This window comes from Giraffa tippelskirchi, chromosome 9 (genome assembly GCF_054371585.1).
Source record: "Giraffa tippelskirchi isolate mGirTip1 chromosome 9, T2T-mGirTip1v1.2.pri, whole genome shotgun sequence".
Taxonomy (NCBI): domain Eukaryota; kingdom Metazoa; phylum Chordata; class Mammalia; order Artiodactyla; family Giraffidae; genus Giraffa; species Giraffa tippelskirchi.
Window position 1 is genome coordinate 15,976,266 of NC_137283.1, and position 26,752 is coordinate 16,003,017.

Sequence of the window (26,752 nt, forward strand, 5' to 3'; positions counted from 1 at the left end):
ATAGGAACCTGGAATGTTAGGTCCATGAATCAAGGCAAATTGGAAGTGGTCAAACAGGAGATGGCAAGAGTGAATGTCGACATTCTAGGAATCAGCGAACTAAGATGGACTGGAATGGGTGAATTTAACTCAGATGACCATTATATCTACTACTGTGGGCAAGAATCCCTTAGAAGAAATGGAGTAGCCATCATGGTCAACAAAAGAGTCCGAAATGCAGTACCTGGATGCAATCTCAAAAACGATAGAATGATCTCTGTTCGTTTCCAAGGCAAACCATTCAATATCACGGTAATCCAAGTCTATGCCCCAACCAGTAATGCCGAAGAAGCTGAAGTTAAACGATTCTATGAAGACCTACAAGACCTTTTAGAACTAACACCCAAAAAAGATGTCCTTTTCATTATAGGGGACTGGAATGCAAAAGTAGGAAGTCAAGAAACACCTGGCGTAACAGGCAAGTGTGGCCTTGGAGTACAGAATGAAGCAGGGCAAAGGCTAATAGAGTTTTGCCACGAGAACGCACTGGTAATAGCAAACACCCTATTCCAACAACACAAGAGAAGACTCTACACGTGGACATCACCAGATGGTCAACACCGAAATCAGATTGATTATATTCTTTGCAGCCAAAGATGGAGAAGCTGTATACAGTCAGCAAAAACAAGACCGGGAACAGACTGTGGCTCGGATCATGAACTGCTTATTGCCAAATTCAGACTTAAATTGAAGAAAGTAGGGAAAACCACTAGACCATTCAGGTATGACCTAGAACAAATCCCTTATGAGTATACCGTGGAAGTGACAAATAGATTTAAGGGTCTAGACCTGATAGACAGAGTGCCTGATGAACCATGGACAGAGGTTCGTGACATTGTACAGGAGACAGGGATCAAGAAAATCCCCATGGAAAAGAAATGCAAAAAAGCAAAATGGCTGTCTGAGGAGGCCTTACAGATAGCTTGGAAGAGAAGAGAAGCGAAAAGCAAAGGAGAAAAGGAAAGATATTCCCATCTGAATGCAGAGTTCCAAAGAATAGCAAGGAGAGATAAGAAAGCCTTCCTCAGCAATCAGTGCAAAGAAATAGAGGAAAACAACAGATTGGGAAAGACTAGAGATCTCGTCAAGAAAATTAGAGATACCAAAGGAACATTTCATGCAAAGATGGGCTCGATAAAGGACAGAAATGGTATGGTCCTAACAGAAGCAGAAGATATTAAGAAGAGGTGGCAAGAATACACAGAAGAACTGTACAAAAAAGATCTTCACGACCCAGATAATCACGATGGTGTGATCACTCACCTAGAGCCAGACATCCTGGAATGTGAAGTCAAGTGGGCCTTAGAAAGCATCACTACAAACAAAGCTAGAGGAGGTGATGGAATTCAGTTGAGCTATTTCAAATCCTTAAAGGTGATGCTGTGAAAGTGCTGCACTCGATATGCCAGCAAATTTGGAAAACTCAGCAGTGGCCACAGGAGTGGAAGAGGTCAGTCTTCGTTCCAATCCCAAAGAAAGGCAATGCCAAAGAATGCTCAAACTACCGCACAATTGCACTCATCTCACATGCTAGTAAAGTAATGCTAAAAATTCTCCAAGCCAGGCTTCAGCAATACGTGAACCGTGAACTTCCAGATGTTCAAGCTGGTTTTAGAAAAGGCAGAGGAACCAGAGATCAAATTGCCAATATCCGCTGGATCATCGAAAAAGCAAGAGAGTTCCAAAAAAACATCTATTTCTGCTTTATTGACTATGCCAAAGCCTTTGACTGTGTGGATCACAATAAACTGTGGAAAATTCTCAAAGAGATGGGAATACCAGACCATCTGACCTGTCTCTTGAGAAACCTGTATGCAGGTCAGGAAGCAACAGTTAGAACTGGACACGGAACAACAGACTGGTTCCAAATAGGAAAAGGAGTACGTCAAGGCTGTATACTGTCACCCTGGTTATTTAACTTATATGCAGAGTATATCATGAGAAACGCTGGGCTGGAAGAAACACAAGCTGGAATCAAGATTGCCAGGAGAAATATCAATAACCTCAGATATGCGGATGACACCACCCTTATGGCAGAAAGTGAAGAAGAACTAAAGAGCCTCTTGATGAAGGTGAAAGAGGAGAGTGAAAAAGTCGGCTTAAAGCTCAACGTTCAGAAAACTAAGATCATGGCATCTGGTCCCATCACTTCATGGGAAATAGATGGGGAAACAGTAGAAAGAGTGTCAGACTTTATTTTTTTGGGCTCCAAAATCACTGCTGATGGTGATTGCAGCCATGAAATTAAAAGACGCTTACTCCTTGGAAGGAAGGTTATGGCCAACCTAGATAGCATATTTAAAAGCAGAGACATTACTTTGCCTACAAAAGTACGTCTAGTCAAGGATACGGTTTTTCCAGTGGTCATGTATGGATGTGAGAGTTGGACGGTGAAGAAAGCTGAGCGCCGCAGAATTGATGCTTTTGAACTGTGGTGTTGGAGAAGACTCTTGAGAGTCCCTTGGACTGCAAGGAGATCCAATCAATCCATCCTAAAAAAGATCAATCCTGGGTGTTCATTGGAAGGTCTGATGTTGAAGCTGAAATTCCAATACCTTGGGCACCTCATGCGAAGGGTTGACTCATTGGAGAAGACCCTAATGCTGGGTAGGATTGGGGGCGGGAGGAGAAGGGGACGACAGAGGATGAGATGGTTGGATGGCATCACTGACTCGATGGACTTGGGTTTGGGTGGACTCCGGGAGTTGGCGATGGAAAGGGAGGCCTGGCATGGTGCGATTCATGGGGTTGCAAAGAGTCGGACACGACTGAGCGACTGAACTGAACTAACTTTCCTCACTAATTTGAACTTTCCATATATTAATTGTTCTACTTCTGGACTTTGTATTTTCTTCCAGTGTTCTGACTGTTCACCTGATAATGATGCATTGTTTTAATGACCATACCTGTTTATTTATATATTGACCAGGGAAGTCTTCCTAAATTGTTCTTTTTAATGGTGGCTTATTGCACATTTATTTTTTTGTATGAATTTTTTGTGTTAACTTATCAAGTTTTATTTTTAAAAATCTTAACACAGTTTTGCTTGAGAGTGGTTTGAATTGATAAATTTGTTTCCACATGGGCCTTTCTTCTGTGCTGGCTCTCAAGGATACTTATTCTTTTCTCTTGATGAATAGAATTGTAATTTTATCCTCAGTTCACACAATTACTAAATAAGTTATTCTTTTCATGTGTGCTAATGTTGTTTTCCTAATAATTTTTTGCTGCAGATCATAACAACACCAACGAAGGCTTATCAACTTTGGTCTCGACCACTACCGAAGTTCAGCCTTGAACCAGAGAGCTTTGGCTCTGCGCAAACCCAGAATTCTAGCAACTTGGATAGTGATATCTTAAATGAGCCAGTGCCTCCTGAGATGAATGAACAAGCTTTTGAAGCCATTTCCGAAGAGCTGAGAATGGTGCAGGTAATGTTCAGTTTTAGAAAGAAATAGACTTTCACTTCAGTAAATTTTCTTTATCATTTTAACTCTTGGTAATCTGCAGTGTTTGAACCTGTTTAGTATCAAAATCATATCTTTTTAAGGATGTAAGGTCCTTGGGTTAGAAATCAGCCTACTCTTATTCTTTTAATCCACTTTGCAGCATTTAAAGTCACCTTCTGCTCTCCTTGGGGTTTGGTTCTCTTGTGTATAAAAAGACCAGTTTGCCTCTAGCTTCTAGTTCCAGAACTGACTTATAAGACACACTGTTTTATATGCTAAAGAAGATGAAATAGTTTGAAAGAATCTTATGATAGTTCAAATTTTAGACAGCTTTCCGTATATTTGAAATAACGCATGAAGTTTGTTTACCTCAGAATTCAGTAATTTATTTTTTGTACAAGTTTTTCTACTGTCTAGTAAAACTTGAAGCTACATTAGCCCAAATTCTGAAAGTTTACCTTTCACGAACATGGAGGCCTTTCTGTTGAGGTCACTTGATATAGGCCTGAGGAAGCATCAAAAAAGTCTTAAGATGGCTCTGGTTTAGTCTTTGATTTTAATTTTAATCGCTTCTTTCCTTTGTGCTTCAAATTACTGACTTTGACAGGCCACGTGTATAATTCTGAACCATGAGAAATCATCAGTATAGTCTGTTTTTTGGCTCCATACTGGCTTTTGATACCTTTGTCTGTATGAGGTTTTGCGTTGTGTATTTTTTAATGCAGGAGAAATGGTGGAATGTTTGAGATGTTCATTAAAAGAATTTTTGACCCCTGAAGTTCTTGTGTTGCAGGAACAAATGAATGCCCTTCAAGTCAAGTTGGATGAAGAAGAGCATAAAAATATAAAGCTTCAGCAGCAGATTGACAAACTGGAACATCATTCTACTCAGATGCAGGAGGTGAGATTGCAAGCATGACCTCAGAAAATGTCTGAACCTCAAAGTAAGAACCTGCCGGGAAGGAAGTGACTTTAGGAAGCTTGGGTCAAGGTCTATTTGAGTTATATTCCCTTACTTTGTTATTTCAGCAACTCCTCTGATAAGGAGACACACACCCCTTGTCTGAATTTAAAACTGCATTTGAAAAACAGAAACAAAGTGATTATTTGGTGTATGTTTTAGCTTGTCAATATTCCTCTTCCAGTAAATTGATCTCTTTCCCAAAGCTTTTCTCATCAGAAAGAACTGATTGGACCAAACAGCAGCTGGAGCATCTCTCTCAGTTGAACGTCCTTGAGAAGCAGCTTCAAGACACACAGACCAAGAATGACTGTGAGTCTGAACACTGGGAGCTTCCTAATCTGAATGTTGTAACTCAGTAACTTTTTACTGATATGGCTCAGTTTTGTGTCTGTGTTTTTAGTTGGTTGGTCCTGTTTGTTTTAAATTAGAATAGATGAGTAATAGTAATATAAAGGGTCATTTTCTCCAAGACTGCTCTCAAAAATATGATACAAATGTTTGCTTGAAGTTTTAAGATCACTTTGAAAATGCAGTGTCTTAAATGCGAAAGATGGTAACAATAACCCTATATGCGAGACAGAATAAGAGACACAGATGCATAGAACAATTTTATGGACTCTGAGGGAGAAGGTGAGGGTGGGACGTTCTGGGAGAATAGCATTGAAACATGTATATTATCATATGTGAAACAGAACACCATTCCATGTTCGATGCATGAGACAAGGGCTCAGGGCTGGGGCAATGGGATGACCCAGAGGGATGGGATGGGGAGGGAGGTGGGTGGGGGGTCCAGGAAGGGGAACACATGTAAACCCATGGCTGATTCATGTCAATGTATGGCAAAAACTATTACAATATTGTAAAGTAATTAGCCCCCAACTAAAATAAATAAATTTATTAAAAAAATAAATAAATAAATGCATATGATGAATGTTTTAAGAGTTTTAGTAGTGACAAAAAAATCATAAATTACGTATTCGTATATATTTGTAGATGTGGGAATGTCATTTAATTCCCAGCTTTTCCAGTTTATGTCTCCTTTTATCAAAGTATTTACAATAGTTTACTAAGACAAAAAAGAGAGCCATTCTCTTTTGTTTGATCTGTTAAAAAGTTGCCCAGTTTTAATTCCAGTTGGAGTTTCTTTAGAAGACCAGAGTGTTTAACCTATGTTGGAAAGTTCTGGTGCATCTCCAAAGGGTTTTCAATAAGTAAAGATTAGGTCACCTAAAATATGTTAAAATCTCTTGATTTTTTTCTTATATTAAGAATTTTGATGCACATTCTACAGGAGAAATGTAGAAAAATCAAATGACCTACATGTGAGGGTCACATATTAACTTTTTTGGGGGTAGGACTATATCAAAATTCGGGCTTCCCTGGTTGCTCAGTGGTAAAGAGTCCACCTGCCAATGCAGGCGATGCAGGTTTGATCCCTGGGTCAGGAAGATCCCCTGGAGAAGGAAATGGCAACCCACTCCAGTATTCTTGCCTGGGAAATTCCATGGACAGAGGAGCCTGGCGGGCCTGTAGTCCATGGGGTCGCAAATGAGTCGGACACAACGTAGTGACTAAAACAACAACATACCAAAGTCCATGGGTGAGGGAGAGGAAGAAAACAGAATCTCAGTGTTCCTGGATACCTGTCACTTAGTAGTTCAACATTTTTACACTCAAAATGGTCTCTTCAGCTTGTTTTTGCTGATTGTGTAAAGGGTACCTATCAAATTTATTTGCCTATTTTGTAAAAACACATGTGACTAAAAGCCTGTTAAGATTTATTTTGTGTTTCTTTATTTTAGTTTTGAAAAGTGAGGTACATGACCTGCGAGTCGTTCTTCATTCTGCAGACAAGGAGCTCTCTTCAGTGAAACTGGAGTACAGTTTATTCCGAGAGAGTCAGGAGAAAGAACTCAACAGCCTTTCTGAAAGACACATGCAGGTCCAGCTTCAACTGGATAATGTCAGGTAAAGTTGTTGTGTTCTGCTTTCAAGTTGCCTGATTGGCTTGTCATCTAGGACTACTTAAAGCACAAGTGCTGTTTACCCAACTCAGGCTTGTTTAAAAACTTCAGGGGTAATTTATTGGGACTTCCCTGGCTGTCCAGTGGTTAGGACTCTGTGCTTTCACTGCCAAGGGCCCAGGATTGACACCTGGTCAGGGAACTAAGATCCAGCAATCTGTTCCAGGTGGGGCCCAGCATGTGGGGCCACAGGGGGAAAAATGGTAATTTATTGATACTGGGAAGCCCCAGAGGTGATTTTGGTTTCAGGGACAGACTAGATTGAGTCTCAAACAATATTGTCAGTGTGCACTCCCTTCTCTCCCCACCACCCCTGCCAAGCTTTTCTTCCTCTCTTCCTCCATCCTTCGGTGCTCTGTTTCCCTCTGTGTATTGTCCTCATTCTCTTCTGCTGTTGAGAACCTTCCTCTTTTTGACAGGAAACAGACTGCCTCAGACAGCTCCATCTTCTGTCTTCTGGTGTAACAATCCCTGCAAAGAAACAGTGTCCCCCAATTGCCATATATCAATCCCAGAGAAAATTGCGATTATTCTTGCTGGAGTCATCTGCTTACTTATGGACCAGTCATTTACCAAGGGTTGGCCCAACCTGGGTGATGTGCCTGTTCCCTCTCCAGAGGGAAGGGTGTGCTCTTACTGGACAGTACAAGGTAGACCAGATCAGTAGTAGTCCGCCTTGTCCACTGGAACGCCAGAGGCTGGCTGGTTAGTCAAGTGCTGGTCATCTTGAAACAAAGTAATCTGAAAGATGTAAACTGCTTGTTTCCACTGTTTTTTTTTTTTTTTTTTCTTACTATTTTCACCCTTTTGTAAAAGCTATCCTATTGTTTTGATGCTACTTCCTGATGGCAATAATTTAATAGTGGACATTTTGATCATGATACTCTGAGTGTGAAATGAGTGTGACTCCTCACTCTAGAAAGGCTACTAAGAGACAACCTTGAGTTGAATTTTTATAGACTTTGCAAAGCCTAAAATCTGTAATGCTTGAGTGGTTTCTGAATATACAATAAGGAATTAAAAATAGAGGACAAAAGCTTGAGGCCTGCAGGCCAAATCATCCATAGACATGTTTTTGTTGGACCTGACCAGTGTGGTGGTCAGGTCTTTTTTTTCAAATTTTTAATTTCTTTTTTCTTTTAAATTTTTTGGTCACGCTGCACGGCATGTGGGATCTTAGTTTCTCAACCAAGGATTGCAGCCTGGACTCCAAACCACTGGGCCACCAGGAGAGTTTTCCAGTGTGACTTTAAAAAAAAAAAGCATAACATTTTAAAAATTGAGATCTTTCCTATAAAGATGCATATTTCAGCATCCTCTTAAAAATCTGACAAGTGGGTGGCGCTGGGCCCACATTCTTGCCTGGCAGCCATCCTTTAGTGGAGGGGGACCCTGTGCTGAGTTAGTGCAACCTCCACTCCCCTGCACCATCCTCCAGCACCAAGGCTGGTGATCAGTGGCCATTTATCCACACTGGTGCACTGTTCCTTTTTCTTAGACCTGGTATTTGTTTTGAACATCTAAATCACAAAATCTTATCTTGGCACTGTCGTCAGTGAATTTTGTGTGATCTTTTTGCACTCAGTGTGTTGTACATTGAGTATGTCACTTACTGAGCTGCTTAAATACCATCATAGCTCTCACAGGTTGTTGAGACCTCAAAGTGAAACAGCACAACTGCCACATGTTTCTTGAATTATTTTACCTGTTTTATGTATACAATTTGTATCGTAAACATATATATTCCCCTTCCCTGCCATGTATGGTCTTTAGCAATTTATAATTTGCTGCTTCTGCTCTGCTCAGAGTTTGTGGAACCGGATAGTTCCAGGTCTGTTAGCCTTCTGTATATAAGCTGGGACATCTGTTTTGAGTGGTCCAGAGATCAGTTCATTGTTTACTAGTTCTTGGATGAACTCTTGATGTTTGAGCGTGTCACGGTATGTTGCGAAACAGAATAAGAGGGTAAAAACCTAAAAAGCAGGAAATAATAATCATGTGACTTAAAAACATAGTTCTATTCTGAAGGAATTTATTCTCTTGTTCAGGTCCAACCAACATTTGCCATCTTGAAAAGTCTTCCTGGAGTTGGACAATATGTGCTGAGTGAATAGAGTAGAGCCTAGCAACAAAATTAAGTCCGTGGCCAGTCTTTGGCTTACAAAGGGGTTAGGTCTGGACCTCCCTAAATGAGTCTCATCACCCGAAATTACCAATCAATTAAGCATGTCTGGTTGACTCCATGGGAGAAAGAATGAGGAAATAGGTGGCTGCAGGCTGACACATTCACCCTGGCTTCTCCATCCCCCTCACACTAATGTTTGTGCATCATGACCATTTCACACAAGTCTGTGAGAAGCTTTACATCAGTCAGGCTTCTGTAAGTTGAGAATGGTCTGTAAATGGGATCGGTGAACTGCAGATAAGTCTGGCGAGCAGAACTACATTTAATGTCTCTATTTACGTTTGTAAAAATGTTTTCCTGATAAAGATTAGAAAATGAAAAGCTGCTTGAGAGCAAAACCTGCCTACAGGATTCCTATGACAACTTAGAAGAAGTAATGAAGTTTGAAATTGACCAACTTTCAAAAAGCCTCCAAAACTGCAAAAAAGAAAATGAAACTCTGAAATCTGATCTGAATGTAAGTTAAGAAAGGTACTGGTTATTGATGAATTTGTCCTGGATGTGTGACTATTTGTCCTCTTCCTGACTTGTGTAGTGGTCCATTGTGGCTACCACGTGAAAGGTATTCTGTGTGTTTGTTGACTACATGTTAAAATCTAATATAACATTGTCTTTTAGAATTTGATGGAGCTTTTTGAGGCAGAAAAAGAACGCAATAACAAATTATTATTACAGTTTGAAGAAGATAAAGAAAACAGTTCTAAGTGAGTGCTATTTATCTTTCGCATGGTTGACTAGAATATCATTTACTACTACATTCTTTATCTTGTGGGGCCTTTTTTTAAATTGCTATAGGCTGTTATATTATTTTTTTAAAAAAAATCAAAATGAATATCAGATTCTTTTGTATAAATAGCTATGTAGAGAAACTTAATTTTTCAAAACATTTAATAATTGTCGACAGTATTTTTTAAATGAAAAGCAATTGGTGGTGATCAGAACTCGGGACCTTCTGTAAATAAATCACGGTATTTATTATTGGAAGATGGGAACTGGTTTATTTCTACTATAAACCAGTAGAAATGATTTCTATTCTTTTCTACTATTCTTTCTGTCTCTGTTCCTTTATTATTCTAGTCCTTAATATGAATGCCGTTGTCTTTCTTCCCTCTCTCAGAGTCCTTCTCCTTGGTGATCTCTCTCAGTCTCTTCATTTCAGCCAACAGTAGGATAATTACTCTAGTAAGAAGAATTTGTGTTAGTTTATTCAGCAGATACTTGTAGAGTTCTTACTATGAGACTGATTCTTTTCTAGTTCCTGGTATACAGTAGTGACTCTTATCTATTTGGGAAAGACAGTTAACATTTAGTCATTCATTCAGACACTTAGTGATAGCCAGCAAGCCAGGCACTATTCTAGTAAATGCCAGGACAGTTAGAGGTAAGACAATGAACCAAATACCCCCACCCTTAGGTTTAAATGAGAGATAGGTGATAAATAAATGCTTCATATTATGTTAGGGAGTCCTAAGTACTCTGGAGAAAAATAAACTCTCCTGGCACAAAACAGGGTTCTTGTTAAATAACTACTGATGAAACTAGTTCAAATTTCTGATCCTAGCGAACCTAACACTGTGTAGGAAGTTCAGTTGCATTGAATGTCTTTTTCATGAATGGACTCAGTTCCCATTTCCATTGAATGAGTCATGACTAAAAGATAATTCTTCTTTTCCAGAGAAATATTAGAAGTACTTGAAGCTGTACGTCAGGAGAAACAGAAAGAGATGGCCAAGTGTGAGCAGCAGGTAAATATCCTATACTTTTAACTATGAAATTTGAAGTATGTAACTTTTATTCCTGGTATCTAAATAGGTTTGTTATAAAAACTGTTCCAGATTTCAGATATTGAATATTGGTAATAAAAAGATGGAGTTGGCTGTATTATTTTCAGCTCTTGTTTTTCTAACCCCCAGATGGCTGTAATATTAATTTGTTGGTGGTTTCCTGATGGAGACGACAAAATCATTGTCTTTTGGCTCAACTTTTTATTTTCAAATATTACACCTTAGTGTGCACTGTTTAATACGAAAAGCAGATTTCAACTCCTTTTTTTCGGTTTGTTTTTTTTGATATATGTGCATAGTTAACTTTGTGATTTAGTTTTCTTTCTAAAAATATTAATTTTCCCCCCATAGATGGCAAAAGTACAGAAACTAAAAGAAAGTTTGTGTGCTACTGAAAAAGTAATCAGTTCTCTGGAGAAGTCGAGAGATGCTGACAAGGTATGTAGAGACTGAGGTTATAGCCCCCTGTGTATTCCTTGTAAATGCTGCCTTCACATTCTGGTTTCCTGCTCCCAAGGTGATGGGTAGCCAGCATTTCTGTATGCATTTGGGCTGTGCTCATCTTCCAAAGTTCCTGGAGAATGAGGTCTTCTAAGTTAACTTTCGTCATAACTTAAAGTGCCAACTGTTATGTCACAACTGCAGTGTTTCTAAAACACATCCCTACCCCCTTTAACTAAGATGCCATTAATGCAGCCTTTTCTCATTGATTGTCAGTCCCCTGATATGAGTACTCAAATCCCTGGTGTTGGCTTTAACTAGAATATGCATGGCTGGACATATAATTAGATATACATTCCTTTTATGTTTAGCTCTTACTCATTCATAAAACCAATGCAAATGATGAAAATATTAGAAAATCATTAAAATATAAATTGATAATATGATGATAATAATGTAATATGATACATGATATTCTGCTAAAATAAAATTGACTTCTGTTGTCCTTTGGAAAGGTAAACTATTTATCATTAAATAATGATCTCTTGGCTGTCAACTCGGTATGAAGATAACTTTCTGTCCTTGTCAGGAAGTTGTAGCTGACCTCATGAGTCAGATCCAGGAACTAAGAACCTCAGTCTCTGAGAAAACAGAAACCATAGACACCCTGAGGCAAGAACTGGAGGACATCAATGTAAGTTCTTTCGCCAACAAGATATTAAAATTGAGCACAAGACACAGTTCACAGGCTCAAAAGGTTAACAGATGCTTCACACAAAAGCAAGGTTCTATGTTCACCCAGGTTTGGAAATATGTACTGGTGAAACCTCAGTGTGCTTGGGTATCTGCAGAACCTGCAGAGCCTTTAGTATGCTGACATGCTGTGTGCTTCTCAGGAAGGCAAAGTCACCTGTAGTGTTTCTCAGACCTCATTGACCTGGAGAGAATGCACTCTCTGCACATTAGGGAATTGCTGATCCAGACCAGATCAGAAACAGATTGGCTGTTGTCTCTGATGGTTAAGGGTATGTGGTGTTCCTTAATTGCTTTAAAAAAAAATAGCATATTTTAGTGATGTTCAGAAATGTCAGTGATTTAAAAAATGAGTTTGCTTTTCTGTTATTGGACTTTATCATTTCCTAAAGTAAATACTTAGTCTTTCTGCATATAAATGATGATGATTCCTCCATGCCTTGAGTCAAGGTAAAGTTTTTTTGTTAATGTTCCTCACTCCTCTGCTCCAAAGGGAGCTTGTTGCACTCCATACTGATTTCTGATAAAGATGACAAAACCAGATATATTTTCATTGATACCTGCAAGACTTTTCCACTTCTCTTTTGCAATTCATACATTTACTGTTCCATTCCTTCATTCAACAAGTAGTTATTAAACTAATTTGTGTTAATCTGGTCAATATCTTAGAACTCAGACTCATTCTTCAGTTACTAGAGTATTATTACTCTAAAAATAAACTGATAATAAGGCAGACAGATCTTGTATCATAATTTTCTCTTCTGTAGGGCAAATACAACTCTGCTTTGGCTGACAAAGAAGAGAGCAAATCATTGATTAAGAGACAGGAAGCGGACATTCTGGAACTCAAAGAATCCCTGAAACTGAGAATACTCTCTGAGGACATAGAGGTAGATGTTAACACATCATGACTCTTTTTGCTTTTTTGGTTGTCAATATGTGTATATTCATGAATAAATATAAGACTTTTTAAAAGGAATAAGTCATAATTAGGACCATTTTCCCTAAGGTAGTTACACAATTGGTAGATAACACTAAGCTTGTTATATTTTGTTTAGTTGACTTATCTTCATTCATTTGTGCTAACACCATGCTAAGTTCTTATAACTGACCCTCTTCTGAAAAGGAAGCAGAGTGGAAATTACACTTACTTGGATGTAGTGGCCGCAACAGGGAGCAAAGAAAGGGCTGATTAACCTCAGAATGGCTTCTTGTGTTTTAGTTAAAACAGATTTTGTTTTGTTGATATAAATGTATTTGTTAAAAAATTAAGCAGTACTGTTATGTGGTTCAAACTTCAAAATATATAAAGCAATATCCTTGTGTATCCTTCCAGAAATATTTTTGGCTAGTCCTATATACCTTTATGGGAGCCCACTATGTATACTGCTTTGCACTTGCTTTACAAATAGTTTTCTTGCTACCCGTGAAACAAATTCAACGAGTATTTATTGAACCCTCCTGTCATACAACCTGTACTTGTTTTGCATTTGGGAATAGAAGAATGATTGAAACACAGTTATTTACCATGAAGCATGCAATCTAGCTTAAGAGGTAGATGTGTTATGAGGTAATAAAAGACTTGGGAGCCCAGAAAAGGAAGCAGTTATGCCTGGAGAATTCCTAAGGGCTTCCAGAGGGAGATAGTATTTGTACAGGACTTTGCTAGGGAGGGAAGCGTGGCAGTTGTGAATGTTTGTGCAGGATCCCCATCAAGGGGAATAGTTAGTTGTGAGTGGCTAGAGATGCAAGAGCTTAGGCGGAGTAGTTTCCCGAAGGAGAATTTTAGTGACCCAGGAACCACTCTGAAGTCAGCAAAATGCAAATTGAAATGAGAATTAGTTTTTGATGTTATAACTGGTGAATATTAAGACTTGAAGATGTGCAGAGAAAGAGGATTACTTGAACTTTTGGTGAAGTTTACGTTCAGCCTTTTGGGAAGTGATCTGGTAATAACATGTAGCCTTAAATTTTTTGCATATGCTCCAAATTTGCACAGTTAGAAATTTAGCCTAAAGTAATAATCTAGATCTGGAGGGGGACATGGCACCCCACTCCAGTATTCTTGCCTGGAGAATCACCATGGACAGAGGAGCCTGGTGGGCTACAGGTGAAATAGAGCCCACTCAATGAAAATGATATACAGTAAGTTACCTACATATGAACAAGTTCCGTTTCAAGAGTGCGTTTTTAAGTCCAGTTTGTTTGGAAGTCCAACAACGATTTCTTGGCTCTGCTGTGTCTTTATTGCTGCATGTGGCTTTCTGTAGTTGCGGCAAAAGGTGGCTACTCTCTAGTTGCAATGCTTGGGCTTCTCATTGCAGTGGCTTCTCTTGTTGCAGAGCCCGAGCTCTAGGGTGCTCGGGCTTCAATAATTGCTGCACATGGGCATCACTCCTGCTTTTACACTTGCTTCTGGACATCCTGGGCTTGAAATAAAGATACTGTACTACTACTACTATATACAGTAGTAAACACTGAAGTACACAAAAGCACAACCACTTGCAGAGGGTGCACACGTGTGACAGTGTATGCCAGACACCTGAACTAACTTCCATGATTGGACATGCAAATATACATTTACACCTTTGAATGTTCACAACTTGAAGGTTCATATGTAGGGAACTACTATCATAAAAATAAGTTCATATGTAGGGAACTTACTATCATAAAAATTAGTATATGGGGAGATATTGTGATCTATCAAGTGTATGTGTGTATACTGTGATGTATATGTAATATTGTATGTTTAATGTATATGTAATATACACTATTATACACACACACACATATACATGCACAGGGCTTCCCTGGTGGCTCAGACGGTAAAGAATCCACCTGCAATGTGGGAGACCCAGGTTTGATCTCTGGGTTCGGAAGATCCCCTGGAGAAGGGAATGGTTAACCACTCCAGTAGTCTTGCCTGGAGAATCCCATGGACAGAGGAGTCTAGCAGACTACAGTCCATGGGGTCGCAAAGAGTTGGACACAACTGAGCAAGTACCACTTTCACTTTCATACATGCACATTTGGAAAGTTAGGTGGAACAGATTCTGCTCTAATTTGTTAGAGATTACATACACTGTGGACGTAGGAATTGTGCATGCAATGACTTCTAATTCTCTCTGCCATTTTCTGTCAAGCTGCTCCCCTGAAATTTTGATGGCCTATGACACTCTATCACAGTTAGCTGAGGGGTACTTGTCTTTATAACTCTTTACCTTGCCATGTATAGAATCTATTGGAGAGAAAACAGGTAAACTAGAGACCAACGCCTGGAGTCCTCCCAAGGCAGGAGAGATCAGCTTTGATTACATGGAGGTGAGGGGAGAGAGGAGCAGAGAGCAGTGAGACTTCAATCTGGGTACTTAAATGAATTTACTGTAATATTTATCTCTGTAGCTGATGACTTAAATATTAAGTGCTTGGTTTGTCTCCTAATGGATTAGCATACAAGCCAAAACAAAAGCTCTCATTTAAAACTTTCCTAGCACTTTAAAAATCCTGCATAGTAATGATTTATAAATTGATATTGAAGCAGCACAATTAAGAGAGTCTTATTCCGTGGGCCTTGTCCCCTAACAGAAGGACATGCTTTGCGAGGACCTGGCTCATGCCACTGAGCAGCTGAACATGCTCACTGAGGCCTCGAAAAAGCACTCGGGGCTTCTGCAGTCGGCCCAGGAGGAGCTGACCAGGAAAGATGCCCTCATCCAGGAACTTCAGCACGAGGTGAGATGCAGGGGGAGCATTACTCAGGATGGGCATGGGGGTGGGGGAAGCAGGGCTGCATGGTGGTTGAGCTCATGAGGTCCTCGCCTTGGCTAATTCTCCACATTCAGAAAAGCAGGGTGCATAGGTGGGCTCTTAATAGGTTGCTTCTTTGTGTTCAGACTTGCATGGCTGTCCTGCTACCCACCCTCGACCCTTGACACATGCCAGCAAGTTCTGACCACTGTGGCAGGTTATGGCTGACTTCCATCCTCTTTTTGGCTATTGTGGTTTTATATTTTGTAATTTTCCTCAGATGACCCTGTGATTACTTGTGAAGCTTAAAAAGAAAGTTTCTTTTAAAGTGGAAATAAATTTGTGAGAGAAATTTCAAATTATCAAACAGATCATGAAAATAACATAAGAAGTCCATTTCTACATGCCCAGGGAAGATTGTCTGTTCTAATTGGGTCATGTCCCCATGTTATTGTCTAATTTGCAACCTCCTGTTCAATTTTCCCCAGCTAAACCAAAAGAAAGAGGAAGTAGAACAGAAGAAGAACGAATATAATTTCAAAATGAGGCAACTAGAACATGTGATGGATTCCGCTGCCAATTATCCCCAGGTACTTTTCATAAACAAGAGTGCATTTCAGGAGGAATAAGCGATCTTGTGAATGATGAAAGGTGGGAATTGCTAAGACTAGCTTTGTCTTTACAGAAAAAGATTGTCACTAACACCTTCTCTGCTTTTTTGTTTTTGATGAAAAGGTACCAGTGTTTTATTTGTTTTACTTGGACAAGAATTAAGATAACAAACTATATGTGGCCTGTGTATTTTCTTCATGGTTGGCATATACATTTACCATGAAATCTTTGTAACTACTTCATCAGGTATTTGGATGAATTTGATTTTATTTTAGAGCCCTAAAACACCACCACATTTTCAAACACATTTGGCAAAACTCCTGGAAACACAAGAACAAGAGATAGAAGATGGGAGAGCCTCTAAGATTTCTTTGCAACACCTTATAACAAAACTCAATGAAGAGAGAGAAGTCAAAAATGCTGAGATTCTCAGGATAAAGGTAAATGGGTAATTTTTTTTCAATGAATTTAATGTTGCAAAAGAAGCAGTATCTTTAATGGTGACTGAGGATCCACAATTCAAAAGGAACAAAACTGAAGTGTAAGATGCAGAAAAGTTTTCCTCTCAGCCCAACTCCAAGCTACCTGGCTTGCTGTCCCTGAAAGCTCTGGGTGTAGTCCGTTCTGAGAGCTTTTCAGTGCATCTGTAGCCAGGGGTGTAAGCACAGTCTCCCTGTCCCTTTTTTTTTTTTTTTCCTTGTGATTGTGTCATATCATATAGGCTGCACCAGCTACTCTCATGACAGTGCTGTGAGACTTTTAGATCTTTGCCAGTTTAATAGCTGGAACACATTATCTCATATTTTTTAATTTGTGGTTTTATTATTAGGAGTCAGATTGATTATCTTTTGGTTTTTTGTTTCTATGAGCTATATCCTTCACCCATTTTTCTGTTGTTGAACTTTTTCTTAATGAGCTATAGGCGTTCTTTATATATTAGAGAGATTTGCTTTTGTCTGTGATAGTGAAAAAGTGCTTTCTCTTGTTTTCCATTTCTTTAAACTTCCTTTTAAGGTTTTTCACCTCACTTGTATGGTTTTTGTGTGTGGGAGAGTGTGTTTAGGGTGATGTTAGGGCTAGCAGGTGTGTGAATGAGTCCTTGGGTAAGTGTAGTGTGGGTGTGAGGGTGGCTGGGTAGGGAGGGTGTGATGCTCCATAGAGGATCATCTGAGCTCATCACGCTGCAAGTGAGTATTTGTTTTAGGACAAAATTACCTTACTATATGTATAGGATAGAGGGGATCATTTCTGGCCTTTTTATTCAGGGCAGCTCTTAGTAGGCTGCTCTCTCAGGAATGTGGCTTATTCCCCAGATTGATACAGTCTTGGTACTTAGAAGAAATTGGATCAGGTTAAAAGAAATCAAAAAATAGATAAGCAGAAGTAAATCGAAATGGTTGCTCCAGGATTTAACTTGGTAGTCCAGTGGTTAAGAATCCCCCTGCCAATGCAGGGGACACAAGTTGGATCCCTGGCCTGGGAAGATCCCACATACTGCGGAGCAACTAAGCCCATGCACCATAACTGCTGAGACCATGCTACCTCGAGCCCATGCTCTGCAACAAGAGAAACTTCCACCATGAAAAGCCCAGGCACCGCAACTAGGGAGTAGCTTCTGTTTCCTGCAACTAGAGGAAGCCCTTGCTTAGCAATGAAGACCCAGTGCAGCCAAAAATAGATAAATCAAATAAAAAAGAACACTCCTTACAGACAAATATTTATTTCTTCTGGATGGTTGTGCTCATGATTTTCAAGTTAGAATCCAGTTAAGTATCTTGAGTCTGTGGCACGTCAATTTTTTAAAAAATTAGAATCTATGAAATAGAATCAAATAGAACATTTACCAAAATAGATAACTTTTATTCATCTTTTCTCATAAAGGAATTTTAATGAATTTTAGTGTGATGATTTTTTTTTTTTTTGGTGCCACACACAAGATCTTCCTTGCAGCATGCACGATCTCTTGAGGTGTCCTTTTGTTGTGTCATGCAGGCTCCAGAGTCCTCATGTTTAGTTGCTGTGGCTCACGGGCTTAGTTGCCCCTTGGAATGTGGGATCTTTGTTCCTCGATCAGGGATCAAACCCATGCCCCCTGCAGTGGAAGCGCAGAGTCTTAACCATTGGACCACTAGGGAAATCTGATTTATGTGATATTGGTAAAGGACTATGTTTAAGACAGTAGGGGTATGAAAATCAATCACATTCCGAGCCCCCAAGAGCTTCTCATCGTCTAGTTTTTAATCCAGTGATATGCAGAAGAGTGTTCAGTGTGTGGAGGGAACTTAGAATACCTGTCTTAATATGGCCTGGGGAGCAAAATAATGTCTACTATCATGTGTTTTCTGAAAAGACCTGATTTGATGTTTTTAGGAGCAGTTGTGTGAAATGGAAAACCTACGCCTGGAGGCTGAGCAGTTAAGAGAGAAAAACTGGCTCCTGCAAAGTCAGCTGGATGATATCGAAAGACAGAAGGACAGCAGGTAAGAAAGAGTCTCAAGAACTCTGTGGGCTGAATCTTGGCCTGCCTGGGTACCGCTGAGTGAATGAGGTAGGGATAGGTTTCACACCGTGTGTGATGTTTCTCGATGATCCAGGAGCTGCTCCATCAGTTGTTTCTCCATCAGGTCTAATGAGGGGGTTTTCCAGAGATAGAGAATAAGGTCATCATGATCTTGCCTACCCTGATGACCTTTTTATTGCTGCAGAGCTGTTGAAATGAATTTCAAATGTGTGAAATAAATACTTGAACCAAACTGTCTACTTGTATCTGAAAGAGGGGTTGGAGCTCAGGGAGCAGATATGTCAACAAGACAAGGCTCAAGGTTCTACCTGCAGAAAAAGAATTTCCTTTTTGCTTCATGGCTTCCGGTGGAGAGAAAGCTTCTGGGAAGAACTTTATGGAGGGGTGTTCTCTTAGGTCTGGGTAGGTGAGTGTGTGTGTGTGTGTTGGCTTTGACTCAGGCAGTTTTCTAGTTGTACCTGCTACTGGCCCAGCATCTTGTCAGGGGCAGCCACAGCCAGGCTATGTCCTCTCTGTTGCTTGAAAGTCCTGTGATATTGGACTAAACTTGAGTCTTTAGCACTGAAAGCACAGAGTCCTAACTACTGACCCACCAGGGAGTTCCTCCTAGATGGTTCTTTCAAGTTTTAGTGAGCAAAGGAGATGGTCATTTTATTAAGCATCCTCTTCTAGGGATTTACCTTCCCCTCCTGAGTGATTCTGACGCAGGTAGCTCATAGTCTGCTCACCTAATTTCCATATGCTCCACCCCCATGTCCAGGCATATTAAAGAAAAGCATTGTACATCGTATACTGTCTTTTATCAAGAGTTAGTTTAAGCATGGAACGTAGAACATTTTCAGATCATTTATAAAACCACAGTTTAAAATACTTCATAGACTTGTGTTCCTTATATGAGGAGCGATACAGAACCTTCTTCGTGAAAGATTAGAAGAACGTTGTAGCCCAGGGGTCAGCCTATTTGGTAACTGATGTTTCATTGGAGCAGTCAGATTCCTTCATTCAAATACCACACACCTTAGCATTGCTGTATGTGTAGTAGGTGTGAAATTGATACTTGAATAAATCTGACAGTGTTTTCCCATCCTCCCTTCCTAATCTATGCAGCAAACAGAATCATTCAGACAGTCAACAGCAGAAGAATGAACAAGAAGAAGTGATCAAAGAAAGACTTGCTAAAGTATGATTTTTTTTTTTTACATAATAGTTGTTTTCCTTGTCTGAGACATGCTTTTATAGTTAGCATTCATGGTTATATATTTTAGAAATCATTTTATTATTGAAATTTTGTCTTTTTTGTATTCCCACTGTTAAGTTTGATATTTACCATCATTATTTGGCTATAGTTGAAAATTGAGAGTGAAGTAGTCTTCATGCCTAAATAGTAAGCCTATTGTTCACATAGAGTTCTCCATTTAGAAGCAAGTATCCTGTTTGAAGCATTAAAGGGCACAGTTTGTGTGTGTATTTGGGATTATGGAAAGGGATATCCCCCCCATTTTGTTTTATTTGAAGTATAGTTGATTTACAGTATTGTGTTAGTTGCTGGTATACAGCAAAGTGATTGTTATATCTATACGTGTATTCTTTTTCATATTCTTTTCCAATGTTTTTTATTATAAGATATTGAATATAGTTCCTGTACTATCCAGTAGGACTTTGTTGTTTATCTACTTTACATATAGTAGTCTATATCTGCTAATCCCAAATTCCTAATTTATCCCTCTCCCCCTTTGCTTTTTGGTAACCATAAATTTGTTTTCTATGTCTGTAAGTCTGTTTCTGTTTCATAAATAAGCTCATTTGTATCAGTTTTTTAGATTCTATCTATAAGTGATACCATAAGATATTTGTCTTTGTTTGACTTACTTCACTTAATATGATAATCCCGAGGTCCATCCATGTTGCTGCAAATGGCATTATTTCATTCTTTTTTTATGACTGAGTAATATTCCATTGTCTACATGCACCATATCTTCTGTATCTATTTCTCTGTTGATGGACATTTGGTTGCTTCCATGTCTTAGCTATTGTAAATGGTGCTTCTATGAACAGTGAGGTATGATTGTATTAAAAAGGATGTTGCTTTTATTATTATTTTATTATTTGTCAGTATTTTATATTATTATAAAATAATATTTGGTTATTATCATGGTTTTATTACCATGAGGGCAAGTGGACTGGTTACTTTCAGTGTTTTGTTTAGCAATGTTAAGGACTTAAGCCATTTTCTCTTTTTCTTTCTTTAATCCTCTTATAGAATAAATTGATGGAAGAAATGCTGAAAATGAAACGAGAGTAAGTACACTCTTGTAATTCAAGTTGTTGTTGACCTTTTCTTTATTAACACCAAGCAGTATTCCTCTAAAGGAAGAAATAATTATTATAACCACAAGGTAAGAAAATTCTTTCCTTTCTGTAATAGTGAACATAGTATGTGAACACAGTAGATGGTTACAAAATTCTTGCCTTAAATGCCTCTTGCTAAAGGGGTTCCTCATGTGAAGCCATTAAAAATATATATATATCTTAAAGAAGTAAGTGCCAGGAAAACCTTAGTGTCCCTGGGGCACTTGATGAGTTTTTGCTTCTTGGACAGTGCGAACAATGAGAACCCACCAGATTTCCTTCTCACTTGATTTAAAACCTTGAGGCCCTCTCAGACCCATAGATCAATACTCTGAATTCTTCTGGTCTTCACTTTGGGTCTCTTTATATGTTCTCTATGGACATAATTTTATTTTATTCATATAATTTCATGTTTTAACTTATGTAATCTTATAAGATACTGCCTCATTCTTTGCTAAACATGATAAAGGGTTTTTTTTTAATCAAGTTCAAAATAAGTAAACCAGTTGGTACTAACAAAGTGATAAAACATTAGAAAGATACTGTGTGCTCTGAATAGAATAAATCTCATCAGGAACAGAGGTTCTCAAACATTTGAAATAGCATGTACCCTCTTGCACATTTTTGGAGTTGACTTTAAAATTTTTCATTGTAAGTTTAAATTATTGCAAAGGATAAAAGTTTCAGCATAGAAAATGAATGATATTTAGAAATAAAGCTCTTGTTGATTTCTTTTAAAAGTTATCCAAATGATTTGATACTTTCTCTCCATTTAAAAAATACATGAAGAAATTCTTGAATCTAAAATTTTACATTGTTCCTTTTTCCTTTGAAATTATTTCCATTCTGTTCCCATGCAGAATTATATGCTAATTTAATATATTGTTTGGAAAACTTTTTGTTGACGGCCGAATCATATAACTTAGCAATGAAAATATGTATGGAAATTATAAGTAATTTGTAAAAGTGGATCATATTCATATGGTTCCAAGTGTTATATTTTTTATGGACTGGGTTTTCATTATAATATTAAAGTATCCTGAGTTTATTGTAAATTTTTATAAGTAATTATTATACTAGTAAAATTTTGTTGGAACTTCATCGCTGAATGGATTTTATCTTAATGTTTTTTCTTTATTTAGCTCATTCTCTTAACACTTAATTTTGGAATCGGACAGTATTCACTATCAGTTTTAGTGCTATTTTTTGTATCTATTGATAGAAACGTTGAGAAATCTTATTCACATAGTAACTAAATGGCAATGGAAGAAGTTTTGTTAGAATATTTTTATTCAATTATTTGAACTAGTTCAAGTTAATACACCAAAAATTACATAGTGATTTCTTATCAAAAATGCTTTTTAATGATCAGCTGACAAAGACCACTTAACTTGTTAAAGATTTGTTACTCAGTTGTTGAGTCATTTGCTTCATAGAATCATATACTTAACGGAGTATAGATTTGGAATGGAGCTTTGTTAAACACTTTTATCTACATATGAGCAGTTTGGCAACTGGTTCCCAGCCAGTTAGTTGCAGGGCTAGGACAGAAATCTGGATCACTTACTGGCTCTATGATAATCCAGCTGTATAGTTCGTAGAAGTGTAGCTATTTTAGAAATAATACCCAGTTGAGACCTTCTAGCTAAAAAGAATAAAAGCATCTAAGCTGATGTGTAATTTATTTCATGATCTAGTAACCAAGAGTCTCCAGTGATACACTGTCCCTGGAACTACAGGAGCCCAAATTGTGGCAAGTGACGCAGTCTTCAGAAAATGGCACACACAGTTTTACCAGTCCCAACTGACAGCAGTAATTTTAAACATTATGTTATCCGTATGTGTATGTGAGGATGTTTTTAAAAAGCAACAAAGAACTGAATACCAAGCCAACAGTGGTGTGGGCAGTGTTTCTGGAGTTTCACTGACTCAGTGATGCCATCGTTGATTCTTTCCGTTCTTCTGCATTTGGTACCCTTGCTTGTGACCTCCTGGCTGCAAGATGGCTGCTGCAGCTCCAAACAACATACACAGGAGGATCATAGTTTGCAATGTAGTGGGTTCAAAAGGACTTTATCGGGGGACAAATACTCCCAAGAATGCTCAAGATTGTGTCTCCTTAGCCAAAATTAGCAAGCTTGTAGGGCAAATTGAGAAAACCACTATCTGGCAGTGGCATAGAGATAACCATGCTCAGCTCAGACCAGTTATTATTTACTAATTTGGGGGAATTGGGTGTGCTTCTCCTCTCCCTTTCTTCTCCTCCAAATAAACTGACTTTTTATAAAAATTAAATGGGTAGGAAACTGTAGTGTCTGCCATGCCACAAAGCCTTTTCATCAAACAAAAGCACAGGATAAATGCAGAACAGCTCCAGGTGAATTAGGAAAACATCACTGCCACCCCAACACTGTCCTCCTGAGGTTCCATGGAATGTAGTCTGAAAGCACTGCCCTATGAATTATTGGCTTTAAATGATATATTCTGTGTATTATGTCATTTAAATTATCAGCATTGTATTCCATATGCATTGTAAAATATAACAGTATTTGTTTCTTTGGGAAGGTTATAGGATTAAGTTAGTTTTGTGAAATTCTGTATAAGTTTTTGGTAATTTTTTTTCTTTACCTTTTGAACACTTACTTGTTTTTGAACACTTTTTCTTCAACTTTTTATTTTATATTGGAGTATAGTTGATTAACAATGTTATGTTAGTTTCAAGTGTACAGTAAAGTGATTCAGTTATACATGTTTCTATTCTTTTTCAAATTCTTGTCCCATTTAGATTATTACATACAGTAGGTTCTTCTTGGTTATCTATTTTAAATACAGTGGTGTATACAGGTCCATCCCACACTCCCTGTCTATTTCTCTCTGCTACCCTTTCCCCCTGGTAACCATAAGTTCATTCTTCAAGTCTATCAGTCTGTTTCTGTTTTGTAAGTAAGTTCATTTGTATAATTTTTTTTTTTTTTAGATTCCACATAGAAGCAATATCATAGGTTATTGGTCTTTCTCTGTCTGGCTTATTTCACTCAGTATGACAATCTCTAGATCTGTCCATGGGTAACCCTTCTTTTTAATGTTTATTTTCAAGTGATAGTTGCATCAAGTGCACATCCTTGAAGAAATGACTACTTTCCCGTCGTCTGAGAACCAGTTTTTGAGACTAGAAATGATTACTCTAAGGGGCGCTGAATAAATCTTGCAGACTCTAATAATACTTAAGTAGCAGTTTCCTCCAAGGGCTACATCTAAAAATCTGCATTCTAACTTTTTGTTGTATAAAAAAATGGATTATGGAAGTTCCCAAAATGTAAGTTTGGGGTAAGCAAGCATTAAAAAAAAAAAAGCTTATATGCAACTCTTGCTATCTTCCTGTTCTGTCAGAAGGGGAGGACTGAATATTAGTGATACTTTCAAATCAAAACCCTGGGCTTGGGTGACGAATGTCTGATTTGAGTACTGTCTTATACTTGTGTCCCTTTGGAATATTATAACTCGATAGTTACCATTACAGCCTGGAGCAGCTCCAGAGCACCCTTCAGAACAAAGAGACTGAGTACCTGAGGATGACTGAGGAAGTTGAACGAGTCAGAATGTTGGAGTCTAAAGCATTCCAAGAAAAGCGACAAGTGAGATCAAAGTTGGAAGAAATGTATGAAGAAAAAGAGAGAAAATGCCAGGTGCATTTATGTGTTGGTTTTTATGAACAGAGCTGATCAGCAGAAGACTGCTGGCTGCGATTGGGCACCCTGTAGTTGACAGTTGCTCAGAGCATGGAGAGATGTGTGGTCAGGAAAGCTGGGAGCCTGGGTTCTGTCTCTCCCTCTCTCTCCTCCTGGAAGGCGTGCAATAGTGTTATTTTAAATGAAAAATTCAAAGCAGCTCATTTTTACCTTCCCTGGATTAATTTCCCTGCAGGAGATGGAAATGTTAAGGAAACAGGTGGAGCGTCTGGCTGAGGAGAATGGAAAGTTGGTGGGTCACCAAAATTTGCATCAGAAGATCCAGTACGTAGTGCGGTTGAAGAAGGAAAATGTCAAGCTTACTGAGGTAAACTCCTGATTGTTCTGAATAAGCTCAGTCTGTTTTTTAAATGATTTTTTGATTAAAATTTAATTATTGAATCACTTAACTGCTTCAAAAAAAAAAATTTGGCCATTTCTAGTCCAAGTGCAATTCAATTATCATACCCATGAGACTCTTGTTTACTGTTAAGTAGTTTATCAATGGAAACTTAAACTTAATGAATGCTGAGAATACTTCTTCCTGTAAGAATTAGAGCCTAAATATTTTTTCTTTTCTTTTTCTTAAAAATTACCAGGAGTCAGAAAAGTTGCGTGCTGAAAATTTATTTTTAAAGGAAAGGAAAAAGAATGAGCCATAAAGATCCTGATCAATTGCCTACCTCGTTGGGAGACTTTTTTCCCCCTCCTATAAAAGTAAGAGCTACTCATGCCTACTTAGTAGAGCTGAATTAAGAGCCATGACTATTAATGGTGTATGTGGGGGCAGGGGCGGGGGGCTGACCCTCAAGTTTCTGAACGCTGCATCTGTACATACCTGTGGCAACTGGCAGTCTGCAGTTAGAAGCTGCCATTTCAAAGCTTTTAAAGTCACCTGTAAATATTGGAAAAACCTTTTCCTTTTTAAAATAAAAGCCTGTAACTGAGGCTTTACAGGGAAGCAGGGATGTTTTCCTTCTATACTGCCATAATCTCCTTTGAGTGTTGCATCAGAAACTCCCAACAATATACAGGGGTTTCAGAACTTCCAGTGAAGTTAGTGACTCTGCATTGTGTATGGATAGCAAACTTGTTAATATAGATTATTTTTATATTCCTTGAAGTGTTCTCAGGAGCCTTTTTTATGATTGTAAATATAATAAAATACTTTAAAAATATACATTTTAATAATGTAATTTATAGTGTTCATTCATCATATACTTATTGAGCAGCTACTATATGCCAGGTGCTGGTCATCAGTGATCAAAGCCAACAGAAACCCTGCCCTTGTTACAGAGAAGAATTGACTCCATGTTGGATCTTTCACTTTAACCTTTGCTTCCTATTAGTTTTGTTCACTGAAAGGGTATTGTGCATACATAATAGCCTGCCTCAGGGAACCCTGCCTCTCTGGCCTGAATGTTAAACCAAAATGCCTTTGTTCAGGATCCTGTCTACCTGTAGATGGCTACAGAAAGGAAGGAATTAACACATCCCCTCCTGGCCTGGCCATTCCAGGAGATATTTGCCAGAATAATGGCCTTTTTACTTTACTTCTTCACCTCCCTTACTCTCTGTTCTATAAAAGAACCTGGCATCCAGACCCCAATAAGATGGTTGCTTTGAGACATTAGTCTACCATCATCTCAGTCTGCTGGCTTTCCAAATAAAGTCATATTCCTTGCCTCAACACATTCTCTCTTGGTTAACTGGCCTGTCATGCAGCGAGCAGAACAAGCTTCGACTCTGTAACACCCTTAAAGAACTTCTGTGTATCAGCACTTTTTATTTATTGGAGGTAATATTCCATTTTATAGACATGCCACATTTTATTTACTTACCTCTCAGCGGACATTTTGTTACCAAACCAAACTTGGGTTAGCTCACCCACATCTGTGCACGCAGTAAAGCCAATCCATTGACAGTGGGTTGTAGTGAAGGAAGGTGCAGGGTTCACTGCAGGTCACCAAGTAAGGAGTTCAGGACAGCTATGGCAACCCACTCCAATACTCTTGCCTGGAAAATCCCATGGATGGAGGAGCCTGATGGGATGCAGTCCATGGGGTCGCACAGAGTCGGACACGACTGAGCGACTTCACTTTCAATTTTTGCTTTCATGCACTGGAGGAGGAAATGGCAACCCACTCCAGTATTCT

At 38.6% G+C, this 26,752-nt stretch overlaps 1 protein-coding gene across 14 annotated transcripts in view; it reads left to right on the forward strand.

The window, feature by feature from the left end:
* Positions 1-25,278, forward strand: part of KIF15 (kinesin family member 15) — a 62,868-nt gene extending 37,590 nt beyond the window's left edge. For 6 of the 14 annotated variants that reach the window (XM_081527815.1, XM_081527812.1, XM_081527814.1 and 3 more), the window contains 19 exons: positions 3,273-3,470; positions 4,282-4,389; positions 4,656-4,761; positions 6,255-6,420; positions 8,968-9,118; positions 9,280-9,365; positions 10,337-10,406; positions 10,797-10,883; positions 11,476-11,580; positions 12,407-12,529; positions 15,225-15,371; positions 15,875-15,976; positions 16,274-16,438; positions 18,369-18,478; positions 19,627-19,699; positions 20,780-20,817; positions 24,389-24,554; positions 24,793-24,924; positions 25,196-25,278. In XM_081527815.1, the coding sequence (XP_081383941.1) occupies positions 3,273-3,470; positions 4,282-4,389; positions 4,656-4,761; positions 6,255-6,420; positions 8,968-9,118; positions 9,280-9,365; positions 10,337-10,406; positions 10,797-10,883; positions 11,476-11,580; positions 12,407-12,529; positions 15,225-15,371; positions 15,875-15,976; positions 16,274-16,438; positions 18,369-18,478; positions 19,627-19,699; positions 20,780-20,817; positions 24,389-24,554; positions 24,793-24,924; positions 25,196-25,258 (2,196 nt within the window). In that variant the 3' untranslated portion in view covers positions 25,259-25,278. Of the gene's footprint in view, positions 1-3,272; positions 3,471-4,281; positions 4,390-4,655; positions 4,762-6,254; positions 6,421-8,967; positions 9,119-9,279; positions 9,366-10,336; positions 10,407-10,796; positions 10,884-11,475; positions 11,581-12,406; positions 12,530-15,224; positions 15,372-15,874; positions 15,977-16,121; positions 16,439-18,368; positions 18,479-19,626; positions 19,700-20,779; positions 20,818-23,965; positions 24,185-24,376; positions 24,555-24,792; positions 24,925-25,195 lie in introns of all 14 variants that reach the window. The other 8 variants (XM_081527811.1, XM_081527813.1, XM_081527816.1 and 5 more) reach the window with 4 other exon arrangements.
* The last annotated feature ends 1,474 nt before the right edge of the window (positions 25,279-26,752 follow it).